Source organism: Protomyctophum parallelum (genome assembly GCF_964188405.1).
Source record: "Protomyctophum parallelum genome assembly, chromosome: 9".
Taxonomy (NCBI): domain Eukaryota; kingdom Metazoa; phylum Chordata; class Actinopteri; order Myctophiformes; family Myctophidae; genus Protomyctophum; species Protomyctophum parallelum.
The window spans coordinates 15,814,554-15,829,992 of NC_139706.1; the positions used below are offsets into that span (position 1 = coordinate 15,814,554).

Below are 15,439 nucleotides of genomic sequence, written 5' to 3' on the forward strand. Positions count from 1 at the left end.
AAACACCGAAAGGTTAGGGTTAGGTTTAGGTGTGTAATGTAATGAGTCCCGGGATGCAGGGATGGTCTTTTAGATGTGTTCAGATATCACTTTATCTAGAGATTTGACAAGTGATTTCCCTCTGAAAAGGCTCGCTGGAACCCGACCTTACTGTGCAATTACTCCACTTTTCAATAACACTCAAACCACACTGAAGATGGATTTTGTTCTTTTTATATAGAAAATAATAATAACACACATTACACACTCATACACGAACACACATACACTAATCTAAACTTTGATATATAGACTAGGCCAGTCCGCACGATGCGTGATCCTCTACTAGCATTGGTTTGGTAATAGCAGTGTAGTAGCCAGTAGTAGTAGGTAATTTTACTGCAATAGAAAGAAATACACAAAACACAACTTCAACCGCAGAACATACAAGCAAATAAACACACTATATAATGAGTACAAATAAGGATCATAATATCACAATAACAACATTTACAGGCACATTTATATACATACCGACAGACCGTCGAGGCTCACAGCGACACAAATCGAATAAAATAGAACCACGGGTCTTTGTGCATGCGCACCAAAGTACCAAAATGACGTTGTTGTGATGCCCTTTCTCACCCCTAGAGTGCATCACTGGTCCACACATAGCCAACATCTATAATTTCCATAGGAAAACTGCACAAGATGAGTCCCAGGGACATTTTATGATTTTACTTCAACAACGTTATATTTAGCCATTTTTTTACAGATTGCAGCATTTAACTCCCATTTCATTTTATATGGTTATAATGTGGTTATATTCATGTAGAAAACAGAAGAAGAAATGATTATTATAATAACTAAAATGAGCAAAAATATCGCAATATCTTTACAGTACATGCTGAGTACAGTAGTGCATCCCGTGGATACAGAGGTCGTTGTTTTATTATTTACTATTGTCGTATCTGGACAATAATAATCATACTATAATCATTCTATATCAACTACACTCTGTGCTAAAGTCGATGTTGGAGTGGAAGTCTGTAAGTCTAGTTGAAGCCATCATGAAGTAGCCTGGCTCGGCTGGGTGTGATAGGAATTAGCATGCTATTGTTTCAACCAAGAAGTAAATTGATTAAATCTCAGACGTCGCTCTGTATGCATCTCAATGCCATTTGTATGTAAAAGTTTCAAACCCCTCCCAGAGACACCAATGTTTGATGTTAGACTGGATATAATGTCTGTTTTTGCAATGTTAGGGAGGCTTGTGTGGCAGGCTGACCATCACGGTCAGGCTGTGCTCTGTGCTCCGCGGCTCAACTCATGTGCCGCGGGAAGCTTTGCTATGTTCTTGGTCTGACTCTGCAATAAATACAATCCATGGATCTTCAGTTTCACCTCTCTGCCTGCGTGTTTCTTCATCGTCTGATGTCATTGCCTGGTACTTTTTCCTGGAGTTTGCTAGTTAGTATGGAGAAACTCATTCAGCCTTTTTGTCACTATTTTAGTCCAGTTTAGTTAGTGTACTTGAAGTATGAAATTTACTTCACTATAAACTGCGTTTTGGGATGCAAAATGCACCCTATTTTAATCTCTGTACTGATCAAAGCCAAATAGCCAACATAAATGAAAGCAGCTGCACTGCTTTCATTCATTTGTACAGTATGAGCCGTGCAAGAATACTCTTCTAATTTAGCGTGCAGGTTTTCTGTTTCTCTTCCTTACAGTGTACAGTATCACGCACGCACGCATGTACGCACAAGCGCGCGTGTGTGTATATTAAGGGCTTTCCGGGAAAATCAATTTTCACTCCTCAGCTGAGGCTCTGGTGTATAAGTCTCCTCTGAGAAAATCCTTTCCACACTATAGTGGCCTAAAAGGCAGGGAGTCCTCAGTGTTCCTTCCTTATTAATGGGCCTCTAGTGTGGATAGCAGTTAAAAGGGATACAGTAACAGGTGTGCATCTTGTCTTTATATGTTGATTACACGGTTGAATGCTTGATTCCGATTGGGCGCATCACCGAATTTCAGCGGTCTGTTATAATGAATGAATTGATGACAGCTGAACTTATAAACAGCTGTCTAATAAAAGGCTCAGAACACCTGGGGCTCATTATCAATCTGCGTTGCTTGATGAAGCAGTTAACCGAATATTGATTCTATATTTTATCAAGACTAAAAGTCCCTGCCGTTTATAGTCTGCAGGACCATTTTGGGCGTGAACCCCTTTTGGTGTTTTGTGTTATACTTTAATTAACTATTGAAAAATAGCAGATCTACAAGCTCATAGCGTGGCACCGAGTGCCGCGCTACGAGCTTGTAGGTCTGCTATTTTAGAAAAATCATGAAAATGTGGCGCAAATCTTTGAATATATATTCTTTCAGAGCGAACATTTTTAACTCAAATCTTTGCTTCTGGGAGGTCACTGGAACTACATGTTTATGTTTCAAATGGGGGTCGGCGGCCAATTACATATAATAATCTTGCGGGTCCTTGACATGAAAATGTTTGAGAATCACTGACACGGAAACATGGGTTTTTCAGAAAACTGTCAGGATTTAGAAGGCATTTGTTGAATCTTTTCTCGAGTCTAAATGGGTTCACTTTTTGTTTTCCGAGGCGACTGCATTGCACTGGATGTGTAATAAGCAGGATAATCAATAGGGGAAGCAGGTCATTATTGAGAAACAAACCCCATCAGGGTGATTAGACCCTTTCTAATCAACCCTTTCGGGGTATATTTCTCGGTATATGACCCGTTTAGGTCTGCCGAAATTTTTAAAATGTCTTCTAAATCATGACAGTTTTCTGAAAAACCTCATGTTTCTGTATCAGTGGTTCTCCATATTTCATGTCAAAGACGCCCCAAAATGTATTTGGCCGCCGACCGCCATGTGAAAATATGTAGTTCCAGAGGACCTCCCAGACAGATTTGAACCACAGGTTCTCAACCCGTGGGTTGCGGCCCCTCTGGGGGTCGCCAAATTATTTTTGCAACTGAATGGCTGGAAAATGGAAATGAAGAGTTTACATATAACACACATAGTACATGCATACACCTTCCCTAATGATTACATCTGGTTTCAGTATTCATTCATGGTGTATTGTCTCTATTATTAAGGTTATTGTAGCAGTACATTTATATTGGGGGTCGGGAGGGGGCGGGGCGGGGGTCCCGAGACACTGCCAAAAAACGTTGAGAACCTTCTGGACTATTGGATTTACTAGTCGACTAGTAAACCAGTCGACTAGTAAACCAGTCAACTATAGTTGCTTAATGCCCTAGTACTAGCTATGGATCTGATGGGGGCCTGGGGGGGGGTAGTCCCCCAGCATCATCAGCATGTGCTAATTGGCTCATTAGGAAGCTCTGGGTCATGTGATGACCTGCCACTGAACAGAAACTGTAAATGTACAGTATGGACAGGGATAGAGGAGAAGGAAACAGATGATGACAGGGAGAGAGAGAGAGAGAGAGAGAGAGAGGGGAAATGCCAAGAGGGAACGCAACAAGGGGCTTTTCCTTCCACATCTGCCTCATTCAGTTTGGACCAGTGTTGTTTTCGTCGACTAATACCATGAGGAAAAATGTTCGTCGACTACCTTTTTTCACTGACGAAAAACAAATAAAGAACTAGACCAAAATGTTAGGAAGGGACTAGAGATCCAGTATAAGTCATTTTACACTTGGTTGCATGCTGAAAATAGCAGATCTACAAGCTCACTGCATGCTGAAAATAGCAGATCTACAAGCTTGAGATTGTAGATCAGCAATTTTCAGCAAGTGTAAAATCAGCCATTACGACAGCATCAAGGCCCCGACAAAATACATTTTAGTCAGCTAAATCACCTGTAGATTTAGTCGACTAAAACTAGACCAACGCTAAAACATTCCGGGTGGCTAAAATGTGACTAAAAGTAAACTATGCAAGAGACTAGGACTAAAACTGAAATAGAACTTTGCTGCCAAAAACAACACTAGGTTTGGACTGAACTTTGATAGGAAGTGTAGTATAGTCTGAGGTGAAACAGTCCCTTCACATGCGTGGTCAGTGTAGAAACGGAGTAACGTTTCCTCCACTGTGTGTAGTAAAGAAATACGCCGAGTCATGACGAGTTACTTAAAAGACTACATTTACAAACAATGTCATATATACCCAAGTAATGAAAGATTTCACCTAAGTCTGTTTTCAATGTCTGCAAGTTAAAAATGTGTTATTCAGCCCCTCCCTGTTGAACACACACCACAACCAGAATTATTAAACTATATTGCTGAGAAATACAATGTTAGCCGTCAGAATACTCAGACGCCGCCAACACATTGTGAATTGCATGTCACCCCCCCCCCCCCTAACCCCCCCATCTCTCTCTCCCCATTTTCCTGTCAGCTTATACTGTCTGTCTAAAAAAATAAAGAAATAAAGGCGAAAGCCACAAAAAAACAAACATATATATCTTTTTATTGCATCCATTTGAAATCTAAACACTAAGACAATAGTGTAATACCAGGTCGTTTTGGTGACATTTTTAACAAACTAAACTTTCCAACCCATTTTGGTGCTTGTAAATCCGTATTTGTTTAGGGAGGCACACCATATCAGAGATATATGACAGCATCTGGGCAGTGTTGTTTTCGTCGACTAATGCCATGACGAAAAAATGCTCATCGACTATGTTTTTTTTCAATGACAAAAACGACATGAAAACCCTTAAATAAATAAACCCTAAGCCATGATGACTAAAAACTATGACTAAATATACTGACAATTTCGTCAACAAATAAAAACTAGACTAAAATGTTAGGAAGGGACCAGTGGACGAGAGATCCAGTAGTGTAGTTTACACTTGGTTTGCATGCTGAAAATAGCCGATCCAAGAGCTTGTAGATCGGCTGTAAAAAACTGTCATTACGACGGCATCAAGGCCCCGCCAAAATACATTTTAGCCGACTAAAACTAGACTAACACTAAAACATTCCGGGTGACTACAATGTGACCAAAACTAAATGAAAACTAAAAGACTGACTCAAACTAAAAATCTAAATTTGCTGCCCAAAAGAACAACAACAACGACAACACAGCATCTGGGAATAATGAGGCAGCTCTATTAGTGAGTTGAGTTGATGCAGGACTAGTTCAGGAGCTCTGTCAGACACACAGTGCACCCTACAGTGTAAGAAGTCGTGACCAGAGAGAGTGGACGTCCTGTTCTGGGCATAATGCACTTAGCTTGGCTCACATCACCGCTGCCACGACAGCAGTGCTTTCACACACACTCGCGCCACGCACGTCACGCCACACACACACACACACACACGCACGCAAGCACACTCGCCCGCGCAGTTGAATAGACGCATCAACACCCTCAAGTACACACTTAAAGGGCATTGAGAGAAAGATGCAGAGTTTACCATCAGCCAGTGTAAATAAGAAGTTTCACTTAGTGTCTGATCTGTCTGTCTGTCTGTCTGTCTGTCTGTCTGTCTGTCTGTACTTTTGAGAACCATATAGAACACATTTGTAGTACTATGTATGTAGTAACAAGTACAGTTTGATAAATCAATGTTGTGAGCTATGCGACCATTATCCAGGTCCTTCTTCCCGGTTCCTGCAGGTTTTAGTGGTTGAAAAATATGTTACGCTTATAGGCTAAAGAAAGACTCAGGTATTGGGCTTAAGCGGTGGGGTTAAGTAAGTTTAGGGGTTGCGTGCGTGCGTGCGTGCGTGCGTGCAACTGTGCGTGCGTGTGTGCGTGCGTCTGCCTTCGGCTGTCGCAAATGCATTATTACAGCCTGTGAATGGGTGTATACTTTAAGATTGCACTGTTTGTCAAACCATCCTGCAAAAAGGCCCCACTTGGCGAACATCAATGTCAGTGTGGTCGAAGCACGTACGTAACCACACATAGGCTCCCATTAACCGGCCAATGAGGCCAACCTTTGCTGCATGTCTGCTTCTCTCCAGTGGTGGAAAGTAACTAAGTACTGTGCTTAAGTATACCATTTTGAGGTATTTGTACTTTACTTGAGTATTTTCAATTTCCAGTACTTTTACTTCTACTCCACTACGTCTCAGAGCCAACATTTGTACTTTTACTCCACTACAATTATTTGACAACTTTAGTTACTTTATAGATTTTTGATTAGAAAATGGCACATTCTGCACAATGACTACTTTTACTTTTAGTACAAGTACAGTACAAGTACATTTTCAATTCCGTACTTTACGAAGTAGTTCTAAAATTGCAGCATTGGTGCTTTCACTTAAGTAAAACAATTGAGTACTCTCTTACACACTATGCGTCTCAATAAAAGGTCCAGGAAAAACTGCCCAACTGTGCAGTTGGGCAGTTGATTGTAGTCATCAACCACGTTACACAACGTTACACCCTTCGGATCAAATCCCTCAGAAACAGAGTATGAATATTTCCATCTCCGATGCGAGAAATACAAGCAAGAAAAAGAAGACACCCCTCCTTCCCTTCCGCTCTCAGTGCTCTGTAATGATAACAATGGCATTAATCCGTCATTCATTAGTGAATATAGCACAATTATAACAGGCAGGCAGCAATGCCAATGGGGAAGGGGGGCTTCACTGACTCACCCCATGCCATGACATCAGCACTGCTCATTAGCCCTCTCTGGACGGGAAACCTCCTTCTGGTGTTTTCAAGCATTATATGTTAGGCCTATATACTTTATAGCTATTGAAAAATAGCAGATCTACAAGCTCGCTACGAGCTTGTAGGTCTGCTATTTATGTTTGAAAAATCGTGAAAACGTAGTGCAAATATATATATTCTTTCACGGTGAACGTTTTTAAGTCAAATCTTTGCTTCTGGTGGGTTACACCTGGAACAACGTATTTTCAAATGGGGGGAGGGGGGTCGGCGGGCCAAATACATATAGTTTTGGGGGTGTTTTTGACGTGGAAAATCTTTGAGAACGACTTGACACATAGAAACAGAGAAACTGTCAGGGTTTATATAGAAGGCATTTGTATAGAATGGTCCTCAGGACGGACTAAATGGGTTAGTACCTGACCTCTCCTCTTCCACCAGGAGCCCCCCCCCCCCCCCCCCCCCCCCACTGCAGCAGAAGACTGATTAGCATGACCGCCACGGCGGTGATGTCATAGCGTAGACGACGTCTGGCTCTGCATGCCGGGCTGGCACTGGCAGGGACAACGTGGTGCGCAGCATGCTGTGGCCTGTCCTTAAGACTTACTGCAACTGCTTCTGGCGTAATACTCCGTCTGATGAGCTTTATTATTGATATCAAACCCGATCGCTGGTTTCTATTTTTTTTTTCCGTTATTACTTTTTCCTTCTTTAGCGATCCTAGACCGGGTTTGAGCAAACCGCGCTCCCGTCCGCATCCCATTAATTATACAGGCTGACTTAAAAAGCTGAATAACTCGAAATCTATACGGAGCTCTCCGTAGATAAAACGCACAATGGTTGGTCGGAGGTCTTTGCTGATTATCCTGGTGGTCGAGATGGAAACATTGGCGCTTCCTAGAGCAAGGGTGGCTATAGTTAAGCTCGCTAGCAGACTGAACACAGCTTTGATGGATGTGTTCTGCCCCCCCCCCCCCCATCAAACAAAATGTTTCGTCAAACCATATGGGCTTCCATTGGAAATGCATAGGAGCAGCCATTAAACACAGACACAAGACGGGTGTCTTGAATGTGTGAATGCAGCCCAGTAAGGGCATAATATGTCAACCCCCACCGGCTCACCTCCGCCTCACCCCCTCCTGGTGCGGCGGCCATCTTGGAACCCCTCATTGACCAATTTATTTCTATAACGCCATTTCGTAGGGAAAAATGAAAAATGATCCTGCCTCAAACCTTTTCTCCGCGGCTCCCCCCCCCCCCCGCTTGTAATCTTTCTCTGTATACTGTACGAGCACACACGTATTCCCAAATGCCAGCCCAATGGGGAAAATTGATTTAAACTATATGCAAATAGAAATGTACAATGGCTCTGTGTGGAGGTAAAATACAATCCCTCTGTGGCGTCTATGATTACCATTATTAAGAGAGAGTGGTGAGGATGGCGACTCTGCCATGAGGAAGACCAAGGTGTGGAAGAAGTGGTTTCTCCAATAACACTCAATCAAGTATTGAACATCTATAATTAAAACAGACTGACGGTTTAATCTGTTCTGGTTTAATCTGGTTTACTGTTCCTGGCCCACCATTAGGTAAAAGACCTATCTTGCCGGCAGTGTTGCTGTTGTTTTCGTCGACTAAAACTAAGATGGAAAAATGTTCGTCAACTACCTTTTTCCACTGACGAAAACTAAATGTAAACTAAATGAAAACTAAGCTACGATGACTAAAACTAAGACTAAATATACTGACAATTTCGTCAACAAATAAAAACTAGACTAAAATGTTAGGAAGGGACTAGTGGACAAGAGATCCAGTATAAGTCATTTTACAATTGGTTGCATGCTGAAAATAGCAGATCTACAAGCTCACAACATGTCGCAGCGCGATGCGTTGTGAGCTTGTAGATCTGCTTGTAGATTTTCAGCACGTGTAAAAACAGTTATTACGGTGGCATCAAGGCCCGCCAAAATACATTTTAGTCGACTAAATCAACTGTAGATTTAGTCTACTAAAATCTCATGACATTTAGTCGACTAAAACTAGACTAAACACTAAAACATTCCAGGTTTGATTGATTGATTGAAATATTTATTAACAGTTTGTAGAATTTACAGTACATTTTAAGCACAAACTCAATACAAAGACTGTCAACTGTGAGTGGACGACCCAATTAAGCATTACACTTGTTTACAACAGGGTCCACATTGTTCAATTCATCAAAACATTTAAAGACATACAAACATTTAGAGACATACAAATAGACATTTCTATGTAGCTAAAAAACAGAACAGGAATTCATCATATGGGAAGCAAAAAAGGGAAAAGATACAATATACAGTGAGGGAAAATGGGGGGGGGGGTGGGGGGGATTCAGATTTTACAGAGGCCAGTTTCGAATTGCAGCCATCCGTAGGTGCCCTTTGAGAGCGGTTTTGAAGGAGTCAAGGGATTCACATGTCTTAATGACTGTTGGTAGGGCGTTCCACATTTTGGTGGCATAGGAGCGAAAATAATTTAGTCCCTTGTTTGTGCCGAATCTGGGTTGCACATGGTTTGTTGCACTCCCTCTGGTGTTGTGGGTGTGGACTTCGTTTACATTAAGGAAGTATTTAGACAGGTACATGGGTATCTTGGTGGTGTATCGAATCTTGTGGACCAGACCCATTGCAAGATGCTGTACTCTGTCGACGACCCTAAGCCATCCCAGCCTGTCAAAGTGGGCAGGGGTGAGGTGGGTTCGGGGGGTGAGGCCAAGTAGGAGCCTGACCAGTTTGTGGTGACTAAAATTGTGGTGACTAAAATGTGACTAAATGAAAGCTACCCAAGAGACTATGACTAAAACTAAAGCCAAAAACAACACTGACTGGTCCACTGGTAACAGTATAGTCACAGGGGGTCACCGGACTGAACCGAGACAAGTTTCTGTGGCTTACAGGCTGTACTAATATGGATCTCACAGGAATTAAGGAATGACTCACCCACATAACACCCCCCCCCCCCCACCCAACACCACCCCCTCCTTCACCACACCATCCCCGCCTAGTACTAGAAGGGGGAGGGGGGGAAGGAGCAGCAGACGGTACAGCCTTATAGCAGAAACTAGAGTTTTTCACAGATTGCCTCTAAAATTAGCTTCCATTAACTCCACTGCAATTATTAACTTTCCATTGATGCAGCAGCAGCAGTCAGAGGCAGTGTGACGTCAAGTGGTGTATACCTCAGCACTGAAGTCACCTGCTGAGCTGCTGTGTGTGTGTGTGTGTGTGTGTGTGTGTGTGTGTGTGTGTGTGTGTGTGTGTGTGTGTGTGTGTGTGCGCGCGTGTGTGTGTGTGTGTGTGACTGTGTGCGCGTCTGTGAGAGGAGAGATGGAGAGAGACTTATCGCATGGGAAGTGGTGTACTTACTGCACAGGGCGGTGATATGACTGCTGTCCTCGTGGACAAACTTCTTAGTCACGGCTTCCTCCATAATCTGCTTCACCTGCAGCACACACAAAGGACCATCCATAAGAACACTCCATGAGGCCATTGACATTGTTTTTTTTAATATACTTTTTATCCCACGATTTTGTAACCCATTTTTCACCCCCTGTGTCAATCATCTAATGTGATCCTGGGCTCTACACACCCTCCACCAACCTAGGGGAGAGCAACGGACTTGAACTCATGCTTCCTTCATGCCTGAGTGTCCAAGTTGCTCCTTTACACCTGACAGGGGGGAGTTTCCTTGGTTGGACGTAGCGCGTGGAAGGAACACGTTATTCCAACCAGTTCCTTTCCCCTTGACATTGTTTTGTCAAGGGGAGAAGGAAAGGCCAGGGTGTTCACATTCGTCATCTCTGGCAGCTTTGATGAATTGAACAATGTGGACCCTGTTGTAAACAAGTGTAATGCTTAATTGGGTCGTCCACTCACAGTTAACAGTCTTTGTATTGAGTTTGTGCTTAAAATGTACTGTACTGTCTTCTAAATCCTGACAGTTTTCTGAAAAACCTGTGTTTCTATGTGTCAGTCGTTCTGAAGCATTTTCATGTTGAGGACCCCCAAAAAATGTATGTAATTGGCCTGCCGAGCACCCATCTGAAAATATGTTGTTCCAGTGACCCCCCCCCCCCCCCCCAGAAGCAAAGAATTGAGTTAAAAATGTTCGCTCTGAAAGAATATATATATATTCAAAGATTTGCGACACATTTTAAATATCGTAACCGCAAGGTTGCGCTGATTTCTTTTTATTGAGCTCCTCCTATCATCCCTCACCTCATATCAGAGAAAACATTTGAATCGCCCACCATAGCTGGAAGCAAGCCTTACTTATAGCGACGGAGAAGCTATATATATGGCCTTGTGGTTAGAGTGTCCGCCCTGAGACTGGCAGGTCGGGGTTCAATCCCCGGCCGGGGCACACCAAAGACTGTAAAAAGTGCCTCCCTGCTTGACATTCAGCATCAAGGCTTGGGTTGGGGTTAATTCCCTGCGACATACTAGCGTCATGTCCAGGGGGTGTACTTGTACATCAAGCTGCCTCACGCTACAGAAACAGGAGATAGGCTCCTGCCCCTATATGGGCCTCATGGCTCGGCAAGGCTACTTATTATATAATATCTCTGTATCAAAACATGGCGCAGACTGTTCAGGGGTCTGCCATAAATAAGGATAGTCACACCAGGGACCACCTCCAACGGCCACTCCGGGGGGGCCACACAGGCACACCATTTCTCCAATCCACACCAAACGTGCCACAAAACACTGTTCGGGGGGGGGTCTGTCTGCCATGACAGTATAGTCACAAGTAGTCACAGTAGTCAGTATAGGGCGCTACAGTATATGGCCATAACTCTGTGACCATCGCTATATGAACTATATGATCATTGATACTCGGTTTGAAAATCTCATTGATGTATACGGTAATTGCCATAAAAGTAAAACAACAGTGAAAATGTATGAAGCACTGAACACGGGCAGGAATATATATATATATATATATATATATATATAAAAAGATAACAGCTAAAAAAACAACATAAGCAAATGCAGCAAACATGCCCACTGCCTTCCAATTAAGCACACAGACGAGGCCGTTCCGGCTTTCTGACAAGGTTCCATCTCCAGGGAGGCGTATTATAAACGCTCACAAAGTTAAGTTTGCAGTGCCGTCGGTGTGTATCTCAGTTCTGTCTCCTGCAGAGTTAATTGTAGGCATTAATTAATCTGGTACTGGCTGACACCCGCTGCTTTGTTTCGTTCTAATGGACAGGAAAGGATTTAATTGCTCCACTGTGTGATAAAGCTTAGCCCATTTTGACTTGAAACAAAATGTGTAAATGTCTGGAAAAACGCGTGTTTCTATGTATGTCAGTGGTTCTCAAACTATTTCATGTCAAGGACCGGCCAGAAGCAAAGATTTGAGTAAAAAAAAAACGTTCGCTCTGAAAGAATATATTCAAAAGATATCCACCACATTTTCACGATTTTTCAAAGAATAGCAGGCCTACAAGGTCGTAGTGCGGCACTCGGTGCCGCGCCATGAGCTTGTAGATCTGCTATTTTTTTCCAACCGCTAAAGTATAATGCTTAAAAACACCAAAAGGGGGTTCCCGTACTGAATGGCTTAACGTCTTTATTCTGAAGCCTCGCGTTCGTTATGCAGGGAGACGTGCGGGGAAGCGGTAAGACATGTCTGTTCGTTATGCAGGGAGACGTGCGGGGAAGCGGTAAGACATGTCTGTCTGTTCGTTATGCAGGGAGACGTGCGGGGAAGCGGTAAGACATGTCTGTCTGTTCGTTATGCAGGGAGACGTGCGGGGAAGCGGTAAGACATGCAGGGAAGTGGTAAGACATGTCTGTCTGTTCGTTATCGAGACGTGCGGGGAAGCGGTAAGACATGTCTGTTCGTTATGCAGGGAGACGTGCAGGGAAGCGGTAAGACATGTCTGTCTGTTCGTTATGCAGGGAGACGTGCGGGGAAGCGGTAAGACATGTCTGTTCGTTATGCAGGGAGACGTGCAGGGAAGCGGTAAGACATGTCTGTTCGTTATGCAGGGAGACGTGCGGGGAAGCGGTAAGACATGTCTGTTCGTTATGCAGGGAGACGTGCAGGGAAGCGGTAAGACATGTCTGTCTGTTCGTTATGCAGGGAGACATGCGGGGAAGTGGTAAGACATGTCTGTCTGTTCGTTATGCAGGGAGACGTGCAGGGAAGTGGTAAGACATGTCACGCTGATGTTCACGACAGACCAAAATTAGCCTTCTTCATCACCACCAGGACAATGTTCGGGTTTAGGGGAGAGGTTGGTTGTCACTGTTGTTTTGCCAAAAACAAAACATTACTAACTAAACAAGGCCAACCTATATAAGTAAGACGCACGAACGCGGGAAGCGAACGCAGCTCGTAAATTGCAATAACAACAATTTGAATAAATTACGTGCATTTTTAAGGGTTTTTTTAAGTTCTCCTTTTTTTCTTGTGTGCATGACTACAACCACCTGGAACACATTGAAGCATTATTACGCATTGCTTTCATGCTATCGTCAGTGTGCGACACACACACACACACACACACACACACACACACACACACACACACACACACACACACACACACAGTGCGAACAACGTAGTATGATTCTATGAATGTATCTCCAATCTGCTGCTGTATCTCATGGTGCTGTGTTTCAGTGTTGTTTTTGGCAGCAAATTTATTTTGATTTTAGTTTTAGTCGTAGTCTCTTGAATAGTTTTCATTTCGTTTTAGTCACATTTTAGTCACCGGGAATGTCTTAGTGTTAGTCTAGTTTTAGTCGACTAAATATCATAACATTTTAGTCGACTAAATCTACAGTTGATTTAGTCGACTGAAATGGCGGGCCTTGATTGATGCCGTCGTAATGACTGTTTTTTTACTTACACTTACTTAGCAGATCTACAAACCCACAACACGTCACGTCGCGACGCGTTGTGAGCTTGTAGATCGGCTATTTTCAGCATGCAACCAAGTGTAAAAGTGACTTATACTGGATCTCTTGTCCACTAGTCCCTTCCTGACATTTTAGTCTAGTTTTTATTTGTCAACTAAATTGTCAGTATATTAATTATATTATTTAATATAGGTCTAGTTTTTCCCACCGATTTTGGAGCTCTGGCTCATGGACTAAAAACCTAAAAGAACTGAACCGGTTCCCACTGGGAACCAACCGGTGGAACGGAGGTCACAGTGTGTATTGATCTACAAGTCTTCAGTGGCTCACTGTTGGATTAATGTGGTGTGTATAATATATGGTCCCCAACATTCAGCACCGGCCCTGACACGCCAAAGGGTTTCATTAACCCATTTAGAAATTTTAAAAATGTCTTCTAAATCCTGACCGTTTTCTATGTCAGTCGTTCTCAAACATATTCATGTCAAGGACCCAAAATATATTTGACATTGGCCACCGACCCCCCCATCTGAAAATATGTTGTTCCAGGGACCCTCCAGCAAAGATTTGAGTTAAAAACTCACTCTGAAAGAATCTATATATTCAAAAGATTTCAGGCACATTTTCACGATTTTTCTAAAATAGCAGACCAGATCTGCTATTTTTCAATAGCTAAATTATAACATAATGCTTGAAACACCAAAAAGGGGTTCCCGCCCCAAAATGGGTTAAGTAAACGAAGCAGAGATGTACAAATAAGACCTATACGTCCATCTTCAAAACAGATCTACATAGCTTCATCCAATGAGTCAGACCAAGTCGACATACCACGGTTTGAGCCCGGCCAGCAATAATAACTGCCCCCTCAGTGTTGAGCGACGAGCTCTGAGAATGCACCGAGTGTGTGTGAGACTGGATTGATTGCATATGGGAACCGTCCAATTTGATTAGAGCTGCCCGGAGGTTTACACCTTAAGTTGATGAATGTCAACACTGCTCAGAGTGCTTTGGCCACAGCCATGCGCCATGCGTTCACACTTTGGTGTCTCTGTATACAATGTGGGGAGTTATACCCATTTTCCTTTTAGCGTGGTTCTAACCATTGCAAATAACAACAGATTTAATTGTGCTCTCGTGAAATAGACAATATCTTTAACAACATATATGCGTACACATACTGTGCACAACAAACCAAGACTGTTCTGTATCCAATGACATGTCAAAAGGGTTGGGCTATCTATCTGCTATAACGTGTATTAGGTTATTACAACTCATTCAGTTTGATGCATGCACACACATTAGTCATGGTCAGTAAGCTTTGTGCATGGCAGGGTTTCACAGGTTATTGGGGTTATTTTTACCACTTTAAACAAATAGAGGCCTCTGGTACAGGCACAGGAGCAAAAAGTGCTAATAATCACACACACACACACAAACACACACACACACACACACACACACACACAGTGCGTGCGTGCCTTAGCATAGTAGGCTGAATCCTGAAACGAATGGCCTCTAGGAGAAACATTAGCATTAGCGGACGACAGCCACTCTGTTACATAAGCATACATGTACTCTCCTCATGGGCTGGAGCAAACACATTAAACACACCAATGACAGAAACCTTCAGGTCTCCGCGGGCACAGAGGCGGAAATTCTCTTCAAATAGGGCTGCCACCATTTTCATAGCGATTACTCTTTCAATGACTTTTTTCCACAAATTGAGAAGCGTGCAGATAGATATTGATAGATAGATAGATAGATAGATAGATAGATAGATAGATAGATAGATAGATAGATAGATAGATAGATAGATAGATAGATAGATAGATAGATAGATAGATAGATAGAGATGCGCGTGTTGTTCTTGTAACACTCGCTATGCATCCCATGTCAATAATGCTTTTTAAACATCTGCTTA

At 42.8% G+C, this 15,439-nt stretch overlaps 1 protein-coding gene across 1 annotated transcript in view; it reads right to left on the bottom strand.

Moving 5' to 3' along the window:
• sgsm2 (small G protein signaling modulator 2) overlaps window positions 1-15,439 on the bottom strand; it is a gene marked incomplete at its 3' end in the record, with an annotated part of 116,221 nt that overhangs the window by 87,731 nt on the left and 13,051 nt on the right. Inside the window, exon 2 of the mRNA XM_083773537.1 lies at window positions 10,009-10,084. Within this exon, the coding sequence (XP_083629663.1) occupies window positions 10,009-10,084 (76 nt within the window). The remainder of the gene's footprint in view (window positions 1-10,008; window positions 10,085-15,439) is intronic.